Source organism: Mobula birostris, chromosome 4 (genome assembly GCF_030028105.1).
Source record: "Mobula birostris isolate sMobBir1 chromosome 4, sMobBir1.hap1, whole genome shotgun sequence".
In the NCBI taxonomy this organism is placed as follows: domain Eukaryota; kingdom Metazoa; phylum Chordata; class Chondrichthyes; order Myliobatiformes; family Myliobatidae; genus Mobula; species Mobula birostris.
The window spans coordinates 133,024,512-133,047,592 of record NC_092373.1 but is presented as its reverse complement, the minus strand read 5'-3'; the positions used below and the strand labels follow the sequence as shown (position 1 = coordinate 133,047,592).

Below are 23,081 nucleotides of genomic sequence, written 5' to 3'. Positions count from 1 at the left end.
TTCAATCATGCATATAGCCAATATTTAAAATGAAGTGCACAGCGCCCTTCCTGCTCCGTTGGAATACGTAGTAAAATAGTAATCCTGCTTTACAGTCATCAGGATGGCTTAATTTCATTGTAGTTAGGAGAAACTCACGGAACACCAATATAAAAATTGAATTGTAATGTTTAACTATGATGTCTTGAAGCACATTCGCAAAGCAGGGTCCCCCTTGCTTCACCACCGTGACGTTTTGAACATGTAAAAAAAGGCTGTTGTTTGTAACACCAGAAACCAAAACAGACTGACAAGCTTTTAGCAGATCCAAGTCTGATAAGATTTGCAGATAACCTCAGGCTTCACATTTACACCAGTTTGGTGTTTTAATTACCGACAGTAGCTGCATAACTGGGATAAGACAAGTTCTGACGCCTGTTGAATGGCCAAATTTATAAATGATTCGTTTTTTTTGAAAGGCCACAAAACGGCCTTTGCTTGTGTAGCAACACTTCCATGAAATCAGACGAAATAAGCACATTTCTGACAAGTTTACCCATTTGTTGATCCTTTGACACAAGGAAACGTAATTCAGTTAAAAAAAAAATAAGACTGCCCTTTCTCAGTTTTTAATATCGTAAACGTTTTAGGGTGAAGTCTTAAATTAGTCAGACGTCGGAATGTCAATAATCTTGAAACCCGAATTTAAGGCGGTAATCGCTGTGATCAAATTTCAATATGAATCTTCGTTTTATAAACCTCGATCATTTTAGAACTTTGTCGTATTAAACGATATCCCCGACCTTTCGCCAATTAGTAAATCATTTTAATAAGTTCATTGTATTTATATCATTTATTACTATATTTAAGACAAGTATTTGGGTTGTAACGTGGTTAGCTGTAATTTTGATCGCTTAATATACTGTGCCAACGTTTCCATAATTCAAATGTTCCTTGAGGTGATCGTAGTCCGATGTTTTTTGTAATCAATACACCTGTGGGACGGTATAATAGAGCTGTAACATTAGAATTAATTCGCCGCGCCTGTATTGCGTGTAATATCAAATTACTCATCGCGCCGTAATAGTGGTGAATTAGTTTTCATTTTTCATTTCTTTAGTAAAAATACTTAATGTTTACACTTTTCCGTGTAACCACCGACAATGTAAGGCTCTTTTTGTAAGAATAAAGACCCAACTAGAAGGATTCGGCCTTGTTGACTGCATTTGTTCACTGGCGCCATTATTAAAGATGCTTATTTTGTAGATATTGCAGTTTCGCCGGCATTTCAATACCAACGAAATAACCGTTTTAGTGGCTCTGTTGTGGGGTGTTTTTACCATGTTTTTTTTCCAAACTGTACAGCTGCAGCCTCACTGATGACTCTCCTTCTTAATTCAGCTCCAACTTTAAAACTACTTGACTATCTTCGAACAACAAGAAAAGCTAGTGTTTTAAAACCTTCGCAGTCGCGACTGCGGAGCCTCCTGAATGTAAATCCGCTGTGATGTCTTTAACTATTGCTTCATGCCGTTCTGTAATATTTACTGATAGCATAAAACTTCTGGAATAATTCCTAAATAACTAGATGCTGCATATTAAAAAGAGGGATAAAAGATTTATTATACCCATTTTAATTATTGTATTAGATATAAACTGCATTAATTGAATTGATATGGAGGAAATCGAATCATTAACATTCCCTAAATTCTTGGAGTTAAAAAGTCGGTAAGATTGAGAGAGGCCATTTTATATATTTTTTCCTAGATATGTTGCGGGAGAAAATGTAATTGAAATAACCATTTCAGAAGCACAATAAAATCTGATATAACCAAACAAATCTATTTGGATGTTAATTAACTGACAAAAAGTGCAGGTAAGGGTAAATAATTTTATTACCATTATTACATGTTTCTTTTAGGGGAAACGGGGTTGGCACGCAAAATACATTTCACAACTGAAATTCTCTTGGCCTTTAAAAGACGGTGCATACTTAAATAAAGGTTCCTCACAGGTTGACAACATCTAAACAAAACAGTCACACTTAGTTTAAAATGTACCTTGAATCTGTTTCACGTCAAGTCCGTTTGCTTCTTTTAAAGTATTTTGTTTTAATCATCTAGTAAGTTCATTTTTTGTGCCTTGCAATAATCGTTGAAATCGGTTTGCTGGGAATGCAAGATCTACTATAGTTTATCGAGGCTTTTTGCATTGGTAAGGATTTCTCTTGCCAATCGCCAAGTCTGTTTAGCCGCGCTTTCCAGGGCGGAATGGGGCTTTCCTTGGAAAAGATCTAGGTTTGGAAGAAAGTAATGAGGACATCTCCGGCACTGGAGACAGGAGATGAGTTGGAGCAGAATGCCGTTGAGGCGGTCACCGAGGCATGACTCGTCCCAATCGGTTTCTCTGGGGTGTTTCTCGCATTCGTAGAGCAGTAGTGTCTTCATATGGTAGTTATTGAGGGGCTGCCCAGGCAACTCGAGGTGTCGATCTCGCAAAGTCTTCAACACGGATAAGCACTTTTTCCTGCAGCCACCCATCAGTAGCCTGTTCTCAGCTTCGCCGAACTGTAAAACCCAAGCGTCGCTCTCGGCCGAGCTCTGCTTGCCCGTCAGGGAGTAGCACTCTTTGGACAGAAGGTTGAAGCCTTCAGCTTTAACTTCGGCCACCCGATTTGGACCGGGCCAGGGGATATGTGGCATGGGCCACTGAGCCGCACTCCTGGGCCAGATGCCCGTGCATTTGAAAGCTGGCGTGATCTGCACCACGTAACGCTCCCTGATTCTTAGTTTTACCTCGCTTGTATCCGCCACCATCTTCACCACATCTCGATAACTGCATTTGTCCACTGCCTGTGCTACCAGGGTTTGAAATCTGGATCGGATCTTCCGGGCTGACAGATAGCCCGAAGCTGTAATAAATTCGACCCAAAGGGACATGCTCCTCTTGCGCCCATCGCTCAGTTTTAGCACAGCGCAGCCAGGCAGTGAGCCATCGTCCACGAAGTTGAAGACCCCCATTTGGTTCAGGTAAAGGACCACTTCAAATTCTGTTGGAGCGATCACTTCCAAACCTTCGAAGCGCGTTTCGATTTCGCTAAGGGAGCTGATGAAGCGAGGCTCTTGGACTTCCACTTCTTTAAGGACGTCGGAGACCACTTTACACACCTCTCGAATGGTCTTAGCGATCGCGGCTTTCCTAGCCTGGCACCGCTCGTTGTAGTACTTGTTCAGCTGATAGACCAGCTTGGCTTGAGCCGCAATCATGTTGGGACTCAGGTCCGGACTATACACCGGAGTCTCGCAATAGGTTGATGGATCCAACGCTTACCGGTGTTCCGTGGGCACCCACTTTTTAACTGGCGCAAATTTGAAACAAGTGCATTGAATTTAATTGGTTAGAGGGAGAGAGAAAAGTGAGGAAAGACAAAGTACAAATGTCAACCAAAATCCTCCGAAATCAGTAACTGGTTTCTTCAAAATATCTTGTTTACATCAGAGGCGATTGTCGTTGTAGTGAAACGATAAAAGTGGAGAAATTTGTCTGTTAGCGTTCATTTCTCTATTGCTCGCTCTCTCAGTCCGAGTTTGACTGTTTTTATTCCTATGGCCACTTTTCCCCACGCTCAGGAAGTGTGTAAGAGTTTAGTTTATGAATGGTCCCCGCCGGGCTGAGCATGCGTTCTCAACACCGAGAGGCCGAACCTAACGTGCACGTGCTATTACTTTCACCCAATCCGCGGTGATCTGTCAGTATAGGAACCAATGACTATTGCGGACTCGGAGATTGGATACAGCAGATTAAAAAAAAGGCAACTCGCTGTGACTGCCACATCTTGCACTCTGGGGCAAGGGCAGGAGCGGGCTCTATTTACTCGTTTATATCGATCTTACACCAATGTTTATTTTGCACATAGGCATTTGGAACATTCCTAATGATATATAATTGCAGAAATTGAGAATATCGATAGCAAAGCTAAACGTTGAATTCTATTTTAAAGTACCTAAATATCGTGAATGCGACCGCAAATGAAAACGTGACGAAACAGAGTTTAAATTCGGTATCGTGTAGTTTGGAAATGCGTTTTCTCTTTTGTACAGACTTCAAAATTAATCTGACGTAAGACAGCTACATTGGATGGGTTTGCAATTTACATCTTTTACTGTGAATATCGGTGTAGTCCGGAAAATGCAATTAACGTTTTTTTAATTGGAAATACGTGCTCGTTCATGTGACATTAAACGAGGTTTTATTTTAGTTTGAGCCTGGTAATGAAGTAGTGGTATGTATAATTGGTGCATCAAAATAAAGTTTAAGGCCAAAATTTATATTTGTGGTTGAAATGTACATTGACGAATTTTATATTGGCAATGAACTGAGTGAGAAGCGACTTGCTGTTTTAATCAAGGTCAAACTTTATTAACCAGCAGAGCTCTTTCCCGTTCCCTTACAGAATGGGCTGGTAGCTTCTGTTGGTAGTAACGATACCACGCTTTCTAGCTATACCCTTAACCCGGAACAGGTCGACGGCCTTCGCTTTCTAACTACCTTGTCTTTGCTCCCTCAATTTCTCTGAAATTGTTTCCACCGACTTGTTTTTATGAAGGTTCTGATAAAATTATTTGTTTTACATTTTCAAGCCACGTTGTTTCTGCAAGATGCGAGGCGGAATGTTTCCAGCTGACGACAGTCGGCGGTGCTTGGAACCCACGCCGCAAATGAGCAGACTTAGTGACGGGTGCGGAATAATTTCAAAGGGTGCTTTTCGATTTTAAAGGTGTTCTGCAATTACACTTCAAATGCGGGGTTACGGGCTTTAAAATATACAGACAATGTTGGTCACGAAAGAAAATTTGCTACGAATTCTTTACACCGGTTTGCTTTAGTCCCTGTAATTTATTTCCGCAGTGATGTTTGGGCGTTACTCATCATACTGCAACTAACATCCAAACGATTTAGGCCAACGTTTTCATGAAGCGTCAATTAATTGAAGAGCCCTTCAACCAAAGTATCCATCCTTAATCGCACTTTTCATTACAGATTTCCATGGTACATAATGGCTCCGCTCAGTGCACTTCATTTAATAGCCCCAAATTCACGGAATTACGCTGATGCGTCAAACTAAATAAAAAATACTTTTAAAGCATTGATAATGTGAACCTCTTTTTTTAAAGGTGTGTTGCCCTTTGAACTGTTACCATATTGCTTTGAAACAGTCATCGGTACAAATCCTGGGAAAGCAGTCTTAGCATGAATAATTAAAGGCGACCCCATCAGAAGCTGTAATTGAAGTGTTTTGCCACTCTTAGTGTGATGTTGGTTTTTGAGTCCATCAGCACTTCCTTGAGGGTGCATTAAATAGAAATTGTCAGGCCGCTACAAGCGGATTCCGTTTATAGAGAATGAGTGAAGAAGACAGAAGCAGAAAAATCTCTCCATCTTGAGAGGTACTTGAAAGCCCTCAGTGAATTGAACTGCATTCACTCTTTACCACCTCTCATCATACTTCAACTAATAAGCCTGGGGAGGAGTAGTTCCGCTCCCTGACAGTAAATACATTATGGCAGGCTGGACTTTTTCTCTGGTTGTTCGACATTGTGTTTGTTTAGTTTACCCTGTGTTTATGGTGTGTATTAAAGCAGGGGTGAGCAGCACCTTTAAATGCTTAGAAATCCAGAGAAGCGTGAGATGAAGCTACATGTAAACAAAGCAACTGTCCCGTTTTCTTCGTTTCCCACCCCTTTCCATACACGCTCAGACCCACACATATTATGTGCACATATCAACACACTCAATTTCTCAAATTATTTCAGTTTAACCGGTATTACTGCTGTATTTTAATCCAGCAGTGATGGTCATTGGTAACATTTAATATAAAGTGACCAATGACACTAAATTATTTTTAACCATCATTGAAGGAAATTTGAACATTGGCATTTATCTTTGTTTTGTGAGCAATTATTTCAAGTAAAGTATAATATGACTGCAACCTTGCTTGGATTCAGTTTGGAAATATCAATATTTTTATGGCAGTGACCCTGGGCTTTAACAGTTAAAATGTATGTTGCATAAATAGTTGTGAGGTGCTACTTTAAAGGGATGTAATCATTTGGCCTATATTGTCACCTTAAAACCACTTCTGTTTTGACGACATTTCATTATTCAACAGTAAGGATGTTGAAAAACAATCAAACATTGAATTCCTACTTCCTATTTTCATTGGGAATTTTTGATCGCTAAAACTTGGAATTATTATCCCAGTTTACCAGTTTAAATGCACATTTATCTGTTTTTATGAATCTAAGAGTAACTGACACAAAAGTGGGTATAAAAAGTATTAAATCAGTATCTTGCATTCTGTGACTACTTGTTTATCATGGATTAAACTTTTTAAGGTTTTTGGATTAAACTAACCTTATTTAACTTCTATAGTCTTTTATTAGTAATTCTGCAAATATTTTCTTGCATTTTCAAGCGACTTTTTGCTTTTCTGTTTTCATAGGTTTTAGAATTTATGTGCTCATTTTATTAAGCTGGTTCCTCTGTATGAATACTTCTACAATCTTCTGACATGTAATTTTTGAGAATACTCCAGAAAAGAAATTATTCTAATATTTTATAGTACAGTAACATACCATCTGCTTTAATCTTTGGTAAATATTGGGTGCATTGTGATGATTCATTACTTTGACTTTAATGCTGTTGTATGGGCGGTATGTTTGCACAATGATTCATACACCAATTTATGGTACGAATAGCTACATTAGAACAATTGAATGGATGGAAAAATGTGAAACAATTTCACATGAAGCATCAAATTGTTGTATTTCCATAACGTTTGCACTTGTAACAAATTTTCGGTTAATTAGTTGTGGTGCTTTGTCTGAGCTTGCATACAAGTTTAGCTTTGTGTTTTTAAAATACTTGAGTATTAAGGTTGTAATATAACTAAATCAATTCTAACAAACAAAGAATGTTTAAGGCTGTTAGAGATGCACACAAAGACAATAAAATCAAACATCATAGTATGGAGAAAGGCTATTCTCTCAGCCTGTCACATTCGTAAATCAGTACACTAGTGATGAAAATCAAATTGCTAAAGGGAAGATATAGATTTGAAACAATTACTTAGAAATGCATGTCGTATTCCTTTCTTAATTGACAGGGTGGTTAATGGTTTCAGTAGATACCTCTGTCTGACAATTGTAATCCTGTTCACTTTAATGAGAGAAAACACCTTTTTCTGCATATATGCTTTAAAGTCTTTGTATTAATCATTCTGCATCATTTACTTCATTGTATTTGAATCCTCTAAGTCATAATTGTAACAAACATTGAATTTCTCCTTTTTGCTTTTATCCTTTGGGTTTGTAGCAGAATCTCGTATTATTTGGAATTAACAAAGTAATCTTATGCAGATTTACTTATAATAGGAATAGCATTAGCTGTGATGAGTGATGAATAATTTGTTTTTGGGTTAAAGTTTTGCTACCTCTTTGTTGACAGCTTGTTTCACATTGTCTTTGGTCAGCAGCACAAATTATCTTTATCAGTTATCAGTTCAATCCCTTACCCTGGCAGCTGAATGAAACTGAGTTGGACTGTTTACAGTCGTGATGTCATATAAGAATTTAGGATATGCTTCCACCATACTGCAGCTTCATCAGGACCATCTTTTGTCCTCACCATAACATCATAGATCAGTGTAGCTCTAGCTCTGCCTGCATCTGGGAATAAAATGGAAAAAGGTATGCATATACATAAAGCAATTATTAAGATGAAAGATATTTTAACCATTTTTTTTACAATTAAGCTGAAGTTTAAGAGTAAGGGAGTCTTCCTATAGCTGTGCAGCACTTAGGTGAGACCATACCTACACACCACATGGAGTCTTCCTTTCCTAAGATATACTTGGCAATAAAATATACATTTACCACTTCAGTTCTTTGAATTAGAATGTTATCTTAAAAGGAAAAAGCTGGGATTGAGTTCAAGTGAACTACAGACAAATTAATGGAAACAAAAGATTCTGTGACGGCTGGCAAGGTAGATGCTGACAGACTTGTTTCTTCAGTTTAGAGAATTTAGAACTGTGGCCATCAGAAAATTATGAGAAGCATTTGTGAACTTTTGAAACCCTCTGTTGTGGAGGGCTGTGTATATTCAGTTGTTTAATGTTTTGGGGTAAAATCAATAATTGGCTAAAGGGAACCAAAAGAAATACAGATTGTGTGTGAAAATGGAAGACAGTTTCTGCTGTGATCAGGGAAGACTTGTATTTTATCTCAGTTAAGTCTTTGTTTGATTCCTCTGTTTTTCCCTCATTCCATTGGCTTATCTCTTTTTTATCCACTATAAACTTGTCGTTGTTTTGCCTATATGTTAACTCTGAACTAGTTCTATTCATCCATTAGCCATTCTCCAAGATATCTGTACCTTATCAATTCTGACCTCTTGATCAACTGCAAATTTTTCTTTTTCCAGTTTTGAAGAAGAGCCTTTGGCCTGAAATGTGAAGCCTATCTCTCTTCTCACAGATGCTGCTTGACCTTCTGAGAATTTTCCGGCACCTTGTATTTTTCTTCTTCCAGCATCTCCAATTTTTAGAATTTTCATTATGACTCAGTAGATTATTTAGGCTCAATTGTCACTTCATTTTATATGTTGTATTTGCAACCTTCTGTTGGTCTGATGGTTTAGTTTGTCAGTAGTCTATCTAACCACTTCACTTGTACTTGCACGTTGGATGTAATTTTTATATAACCTGGGAACAAGTAAGTAATTTTTTAAAAATGGAAACAATTTAAATGTAGATTATTTTTGTCATAAGTAGCTAATTTGCAGCAGGGGAAATATATAATAATTTTTCATATTATATTAAGTTAGAGGTCTTTGTGTTTTTGAATTTTTATAAGGAGATGACAAAACACAATTAGACATGTATAAATAGTATTGGAACTTTGTTCATTGTCACAGAATTGTTTTCTGTTTAGGATCAGAATCTTTATGTAATCACTTTCAACTCGCAAATTTAATATATTTTATTGCTGCGTGCAGAATCTTTGTGTCTATTCTGGGAATATTATTAGAGATCTGAATCTTTTTATAAAACCATTGGCTGCTGTTACTGAAATATACAAAATATTTACTAACCTACAATAAGTTTTTTCTCAAGAATAATGTCTTTTAATAGTTATGTCTATTAGCAAATGTAATATACGCACACGTTTTCATTGTTGACTATGGCTGGTTTAAATATTCTCTAATAGTTTTATACTAACAAAGTATTTTCCTAGGAAAAAATATTTAGCAGCATAAGTTGTGAAAGAAAAAAAAGTTGTTAATGATGAAGTTCCCAATGTATGTTTTTAAATGGGTTGTTTTACATTTAGGCAGCTTCTTTACTGTAGGATTCCAGTGTTTGCAAGTGCTCTTGTTAATATTTTTCTAGATTTTTTCCTTTCTGTTTTCCTTACTATCCACAGATTTCAAAAGCTTTCATTTTATACAGACTTCCTCGTCTGTTCAGTGAGGCCTGGGTAGGTGGGATTTATGCTAAATTCTGGAGTTTATGGAAAATCTTTGATCTATGGCTGTGACTGCTTCAGAATGATCTGGCTGCTGGGCTGGACACTGTCCATAGCCTTAACTATCAGACGTTCATACAAAAGGCCATGACATTTTAACAGAAGCGTAGCTTGTCATTAAATTGCAACTGCAAAAATAATTTTTTAAAGTCTCTAACGATTGTATTAGTATTTCACTCCACACTTCCGTGGTGCTTTTAGATTTAGATTAGATTAGATTCAACTTTATTGTCATTTTATCGTAGTAAGGTAAGATAAAATTTGAATATTTTTAAGGACTCATTATAGCAATGAAAAGTTATATTCAAAAATTCAAAGTTTAAAGTAAAATTTACTATCAGGGTACATACATGTCACCACATACAATCTTTTTCCTGTGGGCTTCCTTAGCAAATCTATGGAACTTACTGCTTGAGTTCATATTACCAATTTAGCTGCTGAATGAAGGGGCAGTACTCTGCTGATACAAGTTTCTTTTTTAAAAAAAAGCTGTTATTTCCCAGACACTAGGGACTCATCATTTTGTCTTTCCTAACTTGTGGGAGAATCATTCAGTGATGACAGCTACAGATCCCATCATCTTCATAAATTATTAATCTCCATATTTTTCTCTTTTGGATACTGATTTTTGGGAATTTGAGCTGAGGGAAACTGCTGGTCTAGTTGAGTGCTACTAATTCTAGATTTCCTAAATTTGGTTCCTGAATAGCATTCAGAACAGTTAAAAACAAAGTTCTAACCTGCATTATCAGTTTGGTAATGATCCATGAAGATGGATAGACGAAGATGACCTAGTTTTGAGGTCAGACCAGTAAGAACTTACTTTCTTTCGACATTGTCCTCTTTCCCTTGTCCTCAAGGCGTGCATTGTTAAAAAATACCAAGCCTTTTCTTGAATATAAAAAAAAAACATTATTTCATGGCTCCTTCTAATTTTTGATTCAAGAACTTGAGTTTATGTATAAAATTAGTGCCCCTTTACAAAAGTGAGCTCACCCTCCCTATACTTATTAAAACTTCCCATTTTAAAGATTTCTATGATCTAGCTGCCATTCAATTTTAGATTATTTATAGGAAATAAAGTTGTCATTGTCTTAGTTATTACGCTGTTTGGAATAGTTTTTGCTCTTCAAAGTCAGTTTTACTGATGCATTTCAACAAGGTAACTTCCACAAATTACTGTGAGATGTCACAACCTACAACTTTTCAGCTTGTTAAAAGAATTCTGAGCACTTTCGTGGTTTCTTGCCCTCATTTTATGCTTCCCAGTACAGTGTGTTTTGCAAGGAACTTGAAAATTCATTACTATTTTGTGTGTTTTATCACACTTTGCATGAAAATTTATGACTGGGTGATTCAGGGATGCTTGAGCTATGTGATCCAGGGCTTACCCTGGCTGATAAGACCCTTGTTGGCGTGAAAGTGTGATGCAGATTATGACAGTTACAACTTTCTGTTTTGTTTAAACTGTCACTGGATTTCCTGGTTTACTGCTGAGGGCAGTGGTGTGTTTAGTTTGCATGTATTCATTTTAAAATGGAGAGCATACACTATACAGACAGTCTTCACCTAAGGCTAATTGATAAGGAGGGTATGGAAGCAAAATTTACTGTTCTGTTCCATATTGGATGATTTGAAGGCATCATGCAGTTGCTGCCCCTTTCTTGTCAGATTGGGCCCTAGACAGGAGCTGACAATCAAACAGGATAAAGGCAGGAGCCAGTGCTCCGAGGATATTGATTTTTCAGTTATCCCTAAGTAGTTTGTACTATGGATAATGGTTGTTGAAGGCAGGTATGTCATTATCAATGAACTCCACAACAGTAGCCATAACCTTCCCTCATATTTCCTTCAACATTGACATAGAGTATCCAATGATGGTCAATAAATTGTTTGACCTTTTTGTGACAAGCACATAAAAAAAATACCAAATGCATTTTATTTGAAAGTCTGAGTGAGGTACAGAATAAAGGGCGAAATGGCTTTCATTATTTGAGTTTTTGACAAAGCTGCTTTTGTTAGAAAAGAATACACAAATATAATTAGAGGAATGATTTTTATACAGAACAATATCCTTGAATTATGCAGCATTTTAGCTGCAGATGACAAAAACTGTTTTAATGATAAAACATTTTTTTTAGGCTGGGGAAGTGTTTATCCAATTTTACTACTGCATTTGTCTCTTAATGCTTTCAGTTCTGGCAATATTTCCCATCCCATATTACTATATGCCCCACTTTCAGTGCGAGGACCAGTTTTGCAGCCTCAAATTCAGAGTGCCACAGGTTTAGGTATTAAGTGAATCAGACCCCTCTTACCTGCATATTTTTTTCATGAAACAACATGCAACTTTACTAAGCTATTTGAAAAGAGATGTTAACCAGAAGCAGGGCTGTTCACTGGAACCTCTCTGTGCTTGCGCACAAGCCGGGTTATGTTTTAATGACACAAAGGAGAGGTTGAAATGTTGAGCTTTTGTTAATGAATTAATGGCTTGATTTTGCAGACAGCACCAAGTCATTTGCACTGAATACTGACCTATGAAAATGCATGTATTTCCTTGGTGTAGCTCTCCTGAGGCCAGTTCTTTGACAAATCCAATTCCCTTTTCAATTATGCAGCCTGATGTAGTGTTAGGGCCTTCTGGGAGAAAATCCCAAAACTGAAAGTTTTAAATTTAGGACATTTTTGAATCATTTTCAAAAATGTCCTGAGTATTAACATGTTTATATTGTTAAAATTTTTAAAAGAAATGAAAACAAATAAAAATTATACTCCTTAAATGGATTTAAAAATAATTGAATAATTAAATAAATTTATTTAATGTGGTCCTCCTCTGCTACCTATGCTTTTCAAATGAATGGAGATGTGGTCCCTGTCTTTGCCGAGTCTAAAATACCACAGATTATTTTGGCGTGATTCTGAGCATCACTATATGGCACATGTTGCAATTTTATAATTTGCTTTGCTGCTGGTCTTCTTCAGTCCAAAGTCAGTGCAGTTAGGAACAGCTGCCATCAAGATCAGGACTTCAGTGTTAGTGTACACATTCACAATCCTGAATTCTGTGCCAGTTATGTGGGGATACGCTGGAGATCTCAATTGGAACTATTGGCATTTCCTCAAAAATCTGAGCCATTATTGTTTTGTGAGAGGATAGGAAAATTGAATAAAGCATCTTTAAGATGTTCAGGTAAATAAGTTAGTTACTCTTATTGAATGTAATCATTTGTGTAAGATATTAAATCTTCTTGGAACTGTTACTCTTGGAAAGGACGAACAGGATTTAAATTTCAAAAGTAACACCAACTGCCAGCTGGTGTGCTTAGTCTGTACTGACAATATTAAAACTTAGACAGATTGAAATGAAACAGAAGAGCAAATGTTTTGAAAAACTTCCTAAAATAACCGATCAGTATGGGTACTTGTTTAAATTTTATTTGGATATGATGCAGAACAGAAGTGTAGTGTTGGGTCTCAACGTTACCATTATGAAGTAAAGACGATATGATTTGTGTAAATTTGTGATGAATACTTCTTCATTCTTGTGTTTCTTAAATCTCAGTAAAGTAATAACAATGATCTCCAGTGTTGATCTATTCAGATCAGATTTGTCAAATTGATATTTTCTGCACATAAAAGTAACTGGTTACACATTAAATGAGATATTTATCTGTAGTGCAACATTAAGAAATTCACAACAATTGCCATTTTTTGTGATTTATGGGCACACTACATTTTCACTGGAAATACTGTTACTTAGCTTTATTCTGTGATTTTTTTTAAACACATCAGTCCTCTTGAATGGATTTCTTCATTAGATTACAAACATCATTTCAAATTAGTGCAAACTTTTTCTCCAGCTGCACGTGTTCTCCCATGCTCTGTACACATGTGACCAATTATTCTCCCATTACCAAATCCATCTTCACTTTCTACATCTTCTCTCCCTCTCCCTTTCCAATGTTAGGAAGACTCCATTTCCTCCACAGAGCTGTAGTTACCCTTTTACTTCCACCGAAACCCACTCCCCTTCACATTACATTTTCTCCTCCATTTTCAAAAAGAATCATTGGCTTCTACCTTTAATATAGCCCAGTCAACCTACTCTTACTTTTTATAGAAACCAAAAGCTGATTGTGTGTTTGCTTTTAGTGCACGTCTGTTTACTGCCTAAGGATAACCTTGAACTTATAGTCGCATGTCACCTTAATTTTCCTTCCCACTCACATCTATCTGTCTTAGGCCTCCTACATTGTTTCGACAAAAATTAATCCTGAGGAACAGCACCTCATCTTCCAGCTGGGCATATGAATTCAGCATTTTGAGTATTTAATCATACACCTGATTTCCAGCCCTTATTTTTTTCTCTCCTGGTAAATTTAGATTTCTTTAATTGAATTGTATTTGCACCTCCCTCAGATATATCTTTGATTAATAAGTGGTCTATAGCATTTTTTAGCCGTTAACTTTGCTACCTGGTCTTCACCCTATTACAGTTCTCCTCATCCTGTCCTTTCTCAACAAATTAAAGCTTATTTCTTTTCCAAGTGGTTCTAATGAAGGGTCATCATCCTGAAATACCATTTCTATTTTGCTCTACAAACATGTTAGTCTGATGTGTTGCACATATCTAGCATTTTCTATTATTACTTGGTTTCTTCGCTCGGTTATAGTTGATTTTGATTGTCTGATTTAGTAATAATCAGGGGAAAGCACTTAGAAGCGCAAGAAAAACAGGAAGTCCATCTGATATACAGTGGCATGCAAAAGTTTGGGCACCCCTGGTCAAAATTTCTGTTACTGTGAATAGCTAAGCGAGTAAAAGATGAACTAATTTCCAAAAGGCATAAAGTTAAAGGTGCCACATTTCTTTAATATTTTAAGCAAGAGCATGTTTTTATTTCCATCTTTTACAGTTTCAAAATAACAAAAAAGGAAAAGGGCCTGAAGCAAAAGTTTGGGCACTCTGCATGGTCAGTACTTAGTAACACACCCTTTGGCAAGTATCACAGCTTGTAAGTGCTTTTTGTAGCCAGTTAAGAGTCTTTCAATTCTTGTTTGGGGGATTTTCGCCCATTCTTCCTTGCAAAAGGCTTCTAGTTCTGTGAGATTCTTGGACCATCTTATATGCACTGCTCTTTTGAGGTCTATCCACAGATTCTCGATGATGTTTAGGTCAGGGGACTGTGTGGGCCATGGCAAAACCTTCAGCTTGTGCCTCTTGAGGTAGTCCATTGTGGATTTGGGGTGTGTTTAGGTTCATTATCCTGTTGTAGAAGCCATCCTCTTTTCATCTTCTGCTTTTTCACAGACGGTGTGATGTTTGTTTCCAGAATTTGCTGGTATTTAATTGAATTCATTCTTCTCTCTACCAGAAAATATTCCCTGTGCCACTGGCTGCAACAGAAACCCAAAGCATGATCAATCCAGCCCCGTGCTTAACAGTTGGAGAGGTTTTTTTCATGAAATTCTGCACCCTTTTTTCTCCAAACATACCTTTGCTGATTGTGGCCAAAAAGTTCTATTTTAACTTCATCAGTCCACAGGACTTGTTTCCAAAACGCACCAGGCTTGCTTAGATGTTCCTTTGAACCTTTTGAATAGAACTTCTTGGCCACAATGAGCAAAGGTATCAACACACACAAAAAGTGCTGGTGGAATGCAGCAGGCCAGGCAGCATCTATAAGAAGAGGTACAGTTGATGTTTTGGGCCAGGAAAAAAAAAGGGAGAAAAAATAAAAAATATATTAAATAGATAAATAAGGGATGGGGTGTGAAGGGAAGGAGGGGCATTAATGGAAGTTAGAGAAGTCAATATTCATGCCATCAGGTTGGAGGCTACCTAGATGGAATATAAGGTGTTGTTCCTCCAACCTGAGTGTGGCTTCATCTTGACAGTAGAGGAGGCCGTGGATAGACAGAATGGGAATGGGACATGGAATTAAAATGTGTGGCCACTGGGAGATCTTGCTTTCTCTGGTGGACAGAGCGTAGGTGTTCAGCGAAACAGTCTCCCAGCCTGCGTCGGGTCTCACCAATATATAGAAGGCCGCACCGGGAGCACCGGACACAGTATATCACCTCAGCCGACTCACAGGTGAAGTGTCGCCTCACCCTGAAGGACTGTCTGGTGCCCTGAATGGTGGTGAGGGAGGAAGTGTAAGGGCATGTGTAGCACTTGTTCCACTTACAAGGATAAGTGCCGGGAGGGAGATCGGTGGGAAGGGATGGGAGGGACGAATGGACAAGGGAGTCACGTAGGGAGCGATTCCTGCAGAAAGTGGGGGGGGGGGGAGAAGGGAAAGACTTTCAAATCTCTTACTGTCTCTTCTTTCAGTTAGTCCTGACGAAGGGTCCCGGTCTGAAATGTCGACTGTATCTCTTCCTATAGATGCTGCCTGGCCTGCTGCGTTCCACCAGCATTTTTCGTGTGTGTTGCTTGAATTTCCAGCATCTGCAGGTTTCCTCGTGTATGAGCAAAGATATGTTTGGAGAAAAAAGGGTGCAGAATTTCGTGAAAAGAACCCCTCTCTAACTGTTAAGCACGGGAGTGGGTCGATCATGCTTTGGGCTTGTGTTGCAGCCAGTGGCACAGGGAACATTTACTGGTAGAGGGAAGAATGAATTCAGTCAAATACCAGCAAATTCTGGAAGCAAACATCACACCGTCTGTAAAAAAAAAAAGCCGAAGATGAAAAGAGGATGGCTTCTACAACAGGATGATGAACCTAAACACACCTCAAAATCCACAATGGACTACCTCAAGAGGCACAAGCTGAAGGTTTTGCCATGGCCCTCATAGTCCCCTGACCTAAACATCATTGAGAATCTGTGGATAGACCTCAAAAGAGCAGTGCATGCAAGACAGCCCAAGAATCTCACAGAACTAGAAGCCTTTTGCAAGGAAGAATGGGCAAAAATCCCCCCAAACAAGAATTGAAAGACTCTTAGCTGGCTACAGAAAGCGTTTACAAGCTGTGATACTTGCCAAAGGGGGTGTTACTAAGTACTGCCATGTAGGGTGCCCAAACTTTTGCTTTGGGCCCTTTTCCTTTTTTGTTATTTTGAAACTGTGAAAGATAGAAATAAAAAAGTTTTCTTGCTTAACGTATTAAAGAAATGTGTCATCTTTAACTTTATGCCTTTTGGAAATCAGTTCATCTTTTACTCGTTTAGCTATTCACAGTAACAGAAATATTGACCAGGTGTGCCCAAACCTTTGCTTGCCACTGTATGTAATAATTGAAGCTTTTCTGTAGCACACAAAATCTAATCTTGTTTACAAATATGGGTATTCAAGAAAGTATTCTGGTTTTGTTAATATTACAGTGGTACAAAGCTTTCTGGCGTAGGATAGTGGTACTGGTATGGGTGATCTACCCCTTATTTCAAGAGTTATTATTCATGTGGAGGTGAGGCTGTAAGCCTGACCGAATAGGAAAGTAGGTTTTTATGTTGTCCAAGAAGTTGCTTATGTGATTTGTGCCTCATGAAAGCCAGTTAAGCAATATAAGTAGATATTTCAGAGAGTTTTCTCAGTGGTCTGCACGCATGATCATTATGGTCCCAAGGCCATTTAGATCTTTCAAAATTCTGAAGGAATTCTAATGGATGAAATTAAAGACTTTTTCACTTGTATGTAAATCCAAAACTAAACAGTATAGAATTTTTAAAAAGTCATTATTCAATTTGATAATAAATTCAATAGAAACTTAAATTCCTTAGAGAACAATGAGAATATGGACCTTACCATAATGTGAAGCAGTTGAGACTAATAGCACTTGCCTGAGGTATAAATGAATACAAGGATAAGTTGATGATTGAGATGAAGAGAGATGGGGGAGGTTCTTGTGGTCCGCAGTAAAAAGGATGATCTTTTTAATGCCTACATGCCAGGTATGCAATTATTTATAAGTATTATTTGGATTTTGGATTGATTCCTTTATTAACAGTTCTATTTTTGCTTGCATTAGCACAGAGGAGGTCTAGTATAGGGAGAGAATTGTCAGTTTTGTATAAAGTATGTAGATAACATTCACCAACTTTAAGGGTCATTGTCTATTTAGGTACGGAAGTAATTTGATCTATCTATGCAGAATTCCAAAGGGGTTTGGCTTTGGCTTTATTGTATTTTCCTAAGATTTTTGATCATTAATCCTTTGGAGATGAAAGCTGCTGAGCAACATTTTAATGATCTAGAATTAAAGCACAAAATCTATATTTTCATATGCCTTTTTCCCTGATGGCTGTTGAGAATGAAATGCAAATGAATCTTCATTCATTTGCTTTCAGCCGAATGTGCTTAGCAAATCCTGAATAATAAAAGTGTGTAATATCCATAGTGTAAAAAAAATAATAATGTTGTTATGCTGGTAATTGATTTCAGATGAATATTTCTGAATGAATTGAACTGCCTTTGAGTGCAGTTATTTGCATAAATTTTGGCTGTAATCATGGAAGAGAGCAATTTAATCCATCATGCCTTTCCTTAACTCAGTTGTACAGTAACCCAATTAATCCCTTGTTGTTGCTCTTTGTTCTGTTTTACTCTGCAAATTTTTATCCAACTGCTGATGCATTATTGGAGCAACCATGAGTGAATGTAATCATAATCAGGTATTCAAGTCATTGCAGGTACAGCCTGCAATTAATTTCAATCCAAAGAATTAAGGTGATGTAATGAACATAATCTTGAATTGGTGAGTTGCTTCCTTGAGGTGAAGCATAGGTAGGGAACTTCAGGATTTTGAATCAGGGATAGTGAATGACAAAACTTTTCCATATCAGGTGATTTATAACCTGTTGATGCCATACAAAATCTGTGCATGTTCTTCTAATCGATGGAAACAGGCCCTTTGGCAGAATCTAATGATGCCATCCAAGGTGCCCATTTAAATGTTATATTTCTTCTTTGTATAGCATCTGAAGAATTCCCAATAAAGTTGTTTCTATTATTTAATTTGTGTGATTGTTTGCTAAAGCGGCTATATTTTTAACTCATAAGATCAAAATATTTCTTTGATGAATTTTTGATTCTTTTTATATTGATATTCTTTGGGTAAAATGGAATATTGTAGATAGAAAGTGAAATACCTCCAGAATACCTCCACATATATATTGTGTGACATCACCATCCTGTTAAATGGGATGGATTTGGATAATATCTGGCAACTCACAACTGGGTTGAAGGATGCTTTTGGAAGCATACTTGAAAGTAAGGTGCTAACTTGGCAAAGTTGCAGCACAACTGTGGTGAAGGGCATGGAGTATTCAAAATTAAAGGGTTTCACATCCAAAGGATCGCAGTAACCAGAAATTAAAAAGCTAATAGGAGGAGAATTGGAGGAAAATTCAAGAATGCCCACAATCCTTAGCTCTTGCTGGGCATGGCGTCTGAATACCAAAGACAAGTATGTTCAATAGAACGTAGAACATAGCTCATAGAAAACCTACAGCACAATGCATGCTGTGCCGAGCATGTACTTACTTTAGATATTACCTAGAGTTACCCATAGCCCTCTATTTTTCTAAGCTCCATGTACCTATCCAGGAACCTCTTAAAAGACCTTGTGGTATCCGCCTCCACCACAGTCGCCGGCAGCCCATTCCATGCACTCACCACTGTCTGCATAAAAAGACTTACCCCTGACATCCCCTCTGTACCTACTTCCAAGCACCTTAAAATTGTGCCCTCTCATGTTAGCCATTTCAGCCCTGGGGAAAAGCCTCTGACTATCCACACGATCAATGCCTCTCATCATCTTATACACCTTTATCAGGTCACCAATCATTCTCCGTCGCTCCAAGGAGAAATGGCCAAGTTCACTCAAACTATTCTCGTAAGGCATGCTCCCCAATCCAGGCAACATCCTTGTAAATCTCCTCTGCACCCTTTCTATAGTTTCCACATCCTTCCTGTAGTGAGGTGACCAGAACTGAGCACAATACTCCAAATGGGGTCAATAGGTACATTAAATGTCAGAGAATTGCATACAATATACATCCTGAAATTCTTTTTCTTGACAAACATCCACAAAAAGAGGAGTGCCCCAAAGAATGAATGACAGTTAAATGTTAGAACCCCAAAGCCCCCCAGCTCCCCCTTCCACGCATACGTAGCAGCAAAGCCACGATCCCCCCTCCCTACCAGCAAAAATGCACCTCCCCCCACGGAGCACTGAAGCGTGCAGCAAAGCATCAATAAAGATACAGACCTACAGTATCCCAAGGACCATTCATTTACCCGGTAATTTGACATACCACAGGCTCGCTCTCTCTCTCCCTAATAAAGGAAAAAAAATGTCCCAGTTTCACAGCAAGAGGGAAGACATAACAAAACAACCCATTGATTTATGGTGTTAAAAGTCTGTTGCGTCACTTTTTTCGAGCCCTGTGCCCAAAAAACTCAGGTCTCTGGCCACGTAGCCAGCAGCCAGCTCACTACTTCTGATCTTCCGTCTCCCACGATGCATCAAGCGGCGGCACCAGCCTTGGATCAGCCCGTCTCCAGAGCCATGAAAATCCGGCACTCTGAAGGCGTGCTAGTCTCCCAGGCCACGTCCTTGGGATGTTGAAAAATGGCCGGTTGTGCTCATTCTAAAGTATCAATCCATCTTGGTCGCCACCAGAGATCATAGGAGCAGAATTAGGCCATTCAGCCCATCAAGTCTATTCCACCATTCCCTCATGGCTGATCCCAGATTCCTCTCAACCCCATACTCCTGCCTTCTCACCATAACCTTTTTTGCCCTGACCAATCAGGAAACTATCAACTTCTGCTTTAAATATATATCCATGGACTTGGCCTCCACTGCAGTCTATGGCAGAGTATTCCACAAATTCACTACTCTCTGGCTAAAAAAATTCTTCCTTACCTCTACTCTAAAAGGTCACCCCTCAATTGCCCTCTAGTTCTGGATACCCCCACTAGTCTTCAGCCAATTTGACAATTCATGCATTTTATTGAAAAAAAATTTTCAGGGCATTAGAAATAGCTTAAGTTACATAGTCCAGCAGGCAGGCTATAATACACTTAAGTCTAGCTTTGTCACAGGTATACTGTTCCTGTTGATTATTACTCTGGTGCTTGTTTGAGAATCTGGATTTTGTGCAGGAATATCTGTTCTATTAAAACAAGACAAATCTAATCTAACTGATCTTCACCTTCTCACCATGCTCTAATTGATTTAAAATAATTGAAGAAGGTCTCATTGATCCGGCACCTGTAGTCTGCCTACTGATTCTCAGCTGGATTATGCTAGGTTCAATCTACTCTCAACCACATTACATCCTTGGTGTAAAGGGCAATATTATAGCACTGATTTGAGAATGATTGCCCTTGTCATCAAAACACCACTTGACTAGTTAGGGCTTCAAGAACCCCTTGTATATCAAAAGGGATAAAAGCAAAAATATTCCTGTCATTGGAATTGTGTCTTGCACAAATGAAGCTGGATGTTATTTTTGAAGGTCAACCAACTCTGTCCCAGGACATTGTGGGAGAAATTTATCATAAGTGTCCTTGAACCAACCATTTTCAACTGATACATCAATGTTTTGCGTAGCTCTACCAAAATTATCCGATAAGTTGTTTCCAACAATTTCCACAATTGTATGCATTTGTATACACCCCCAACCATCTCTCCATATATCAGATACTCCATTTGTTGAAATGATGTAGTGCTTCCTCACATAGTCTCATTAGTTTCTTCTCACTGATGCCTGAGATTTGACTTCAATCACAAAAAAATGTTACTTCCTCTGAGCATCTTCATAAACTTTGAATGCAAGTCAGATTATGTTACTGTTATGTGCATTATTCTATTGCTGTAGCTGTTCTGGTTCTTAATTATTTCATGCATGTCAGCAGTACAGAGAGCTTTAAATGTTGAAAACAATGATTTAGACCACAGAAAGTGACAGAGGCATCTGAACGTCATATGTTTTATAGGGTCCGCAGATTCTATAGCGTACTATTACAGTAAACGAGTAATACATCTCTTCACTGATGTGTATAGAGGAAGAAATGAAAGGTGAGCATTTACATACATATATATATGGTTGTCTATAGGTTGAAGATGTACATTATTCAGAATTATTTTAGTGTGGTGGGGCACCCAAATACAAATCAATTTTTGCAGAGTGGTTACATGACAGAGTTCCTAGGCATTTAGGGTTATTGGATTTGCCCTTTTTGTGAATAGGACATGGAGTACTTGAGTAATTATTTACATTGTCCATTGGATCCCAGTGTTGTCAGTTCACTGGGACATGCCCAGCCCCACCCCCCATCCCTGAGTATTATTGTGCTGCTGGTGATGCCAGGACACATTGCATTAAACATCAATGGGTGCTTCTGAAAACCACCACAAAGAATGGAAGCCTTTTCTGTTGCTGTGAAGGTCAGGTTTGTTGAGTAGATTCCAATGGGCAATGATTGTAGTTATTGACTGGTACCAGTTGTGAGGATCTTGGATATCCTTGACAAGTTACCCCTTTCATTCTGACATCATAGTAGATCAAATCATTTTTCTGTGAGTAGAGCACCCCTGTAAGTGATGCAGAGAACAGAAAATGCAGAGACATAACAGATCTTATGGTTAACAGGTGAGATGACCTTGACCTCCACAGAGAAAGCAATCCTAGAGCAAGAACATGGCATAAATTAGTTTTTCCAGAGCAGTTCACACATCTGCTTGGCCAATATATCAATTCAGCTAGAAATGGGTTGCATTTATTTGTGCGGCTATGGAAACCCCATTGGTTGAGTGTTTCAGCTGTTAAATTCAGCAGAAGTGTTTTAGCAGTCATGAGCTATGAATCATTTTTTAGCCCAATCTTATTTCTGAAAATGGTCATTCAGATGTTCCGGCATCAACAGCATATCTTTAAATCATAGCAGAGTGACGTGTCCACAGTTATGTGGTGAGTGTATCTCAATGATGGCAAGTTGCACTCATAAAGCCTAATTTATGACATTAAAACAATAAAAGGAATTCACACACAATGGTAATGTCCCTGCCTACACAGATCATGACCAAAATGCATTTTCTGTGCAAGTGAATAGCTCTTAAAAGTACCTGGACTGATTTTGTCTGTGATGTTGAAGAATGATATTTTTGGTGCTGTTCTTTGCACTAATGCATTATTTACCAAGAAAAATTGGTTCCATTTTCTAAGCATTTGCATGTCAGTCAGTACAGTTGGACTTTTCCTTAAACATACAAGCTACAAACCTGTATCAAACACTTTAGAGCAAAATAAAATTCCTCATTTGGTAATTAAGGACCAGCTGAGTAACTGGCAGATTTATGTCTGGTATTGTTCTCAATAATTATTAAATGCTTCCAAAAAATGTTATTCTACAAATTTCTGGCAGTATTAGATCTTACCTAAAATCAGCTTTAATATTTTCACAAATTAACCTCAATTTTTTGTTATTTAATAACACTTTGAAATTTATTTGTGATTTAGACACACTCCTAACATACTAGATTAACAGAATTTTACAGT

General features: G+C 38.0%; 2 protein-coding genes across 3 annotated transcripts in view; one reads left to right on the top strand and one right to left on the bottom strand.

The window, feature by feature from the left end:
- lrba (LPS-responsive vesicle trafficking, beach and anchor containing) overlaps positions 1-23,081 on the top strand; it is an 803,145-nt gene that overhangs the window by 447,522 nt on the left and 332,542 nt on the right. The window lies entirely within an intron of this gene.
- mab21l2 (mab-21-like 2) lies at positions 1,907-3,410 on the bottom strand. Its single transcript, XM_072254723.1, has one exon. The coding sequence runs from the start codon at positions 3,243-3,245 to the stop codon at positions 2,166-2,168; it is 1,080 nt and encodes a 359-aa protein (XP_072110824.1). The 5' UTR covers positions 3,246-3,410; the 3' UTR covers positions 1,907-2,165.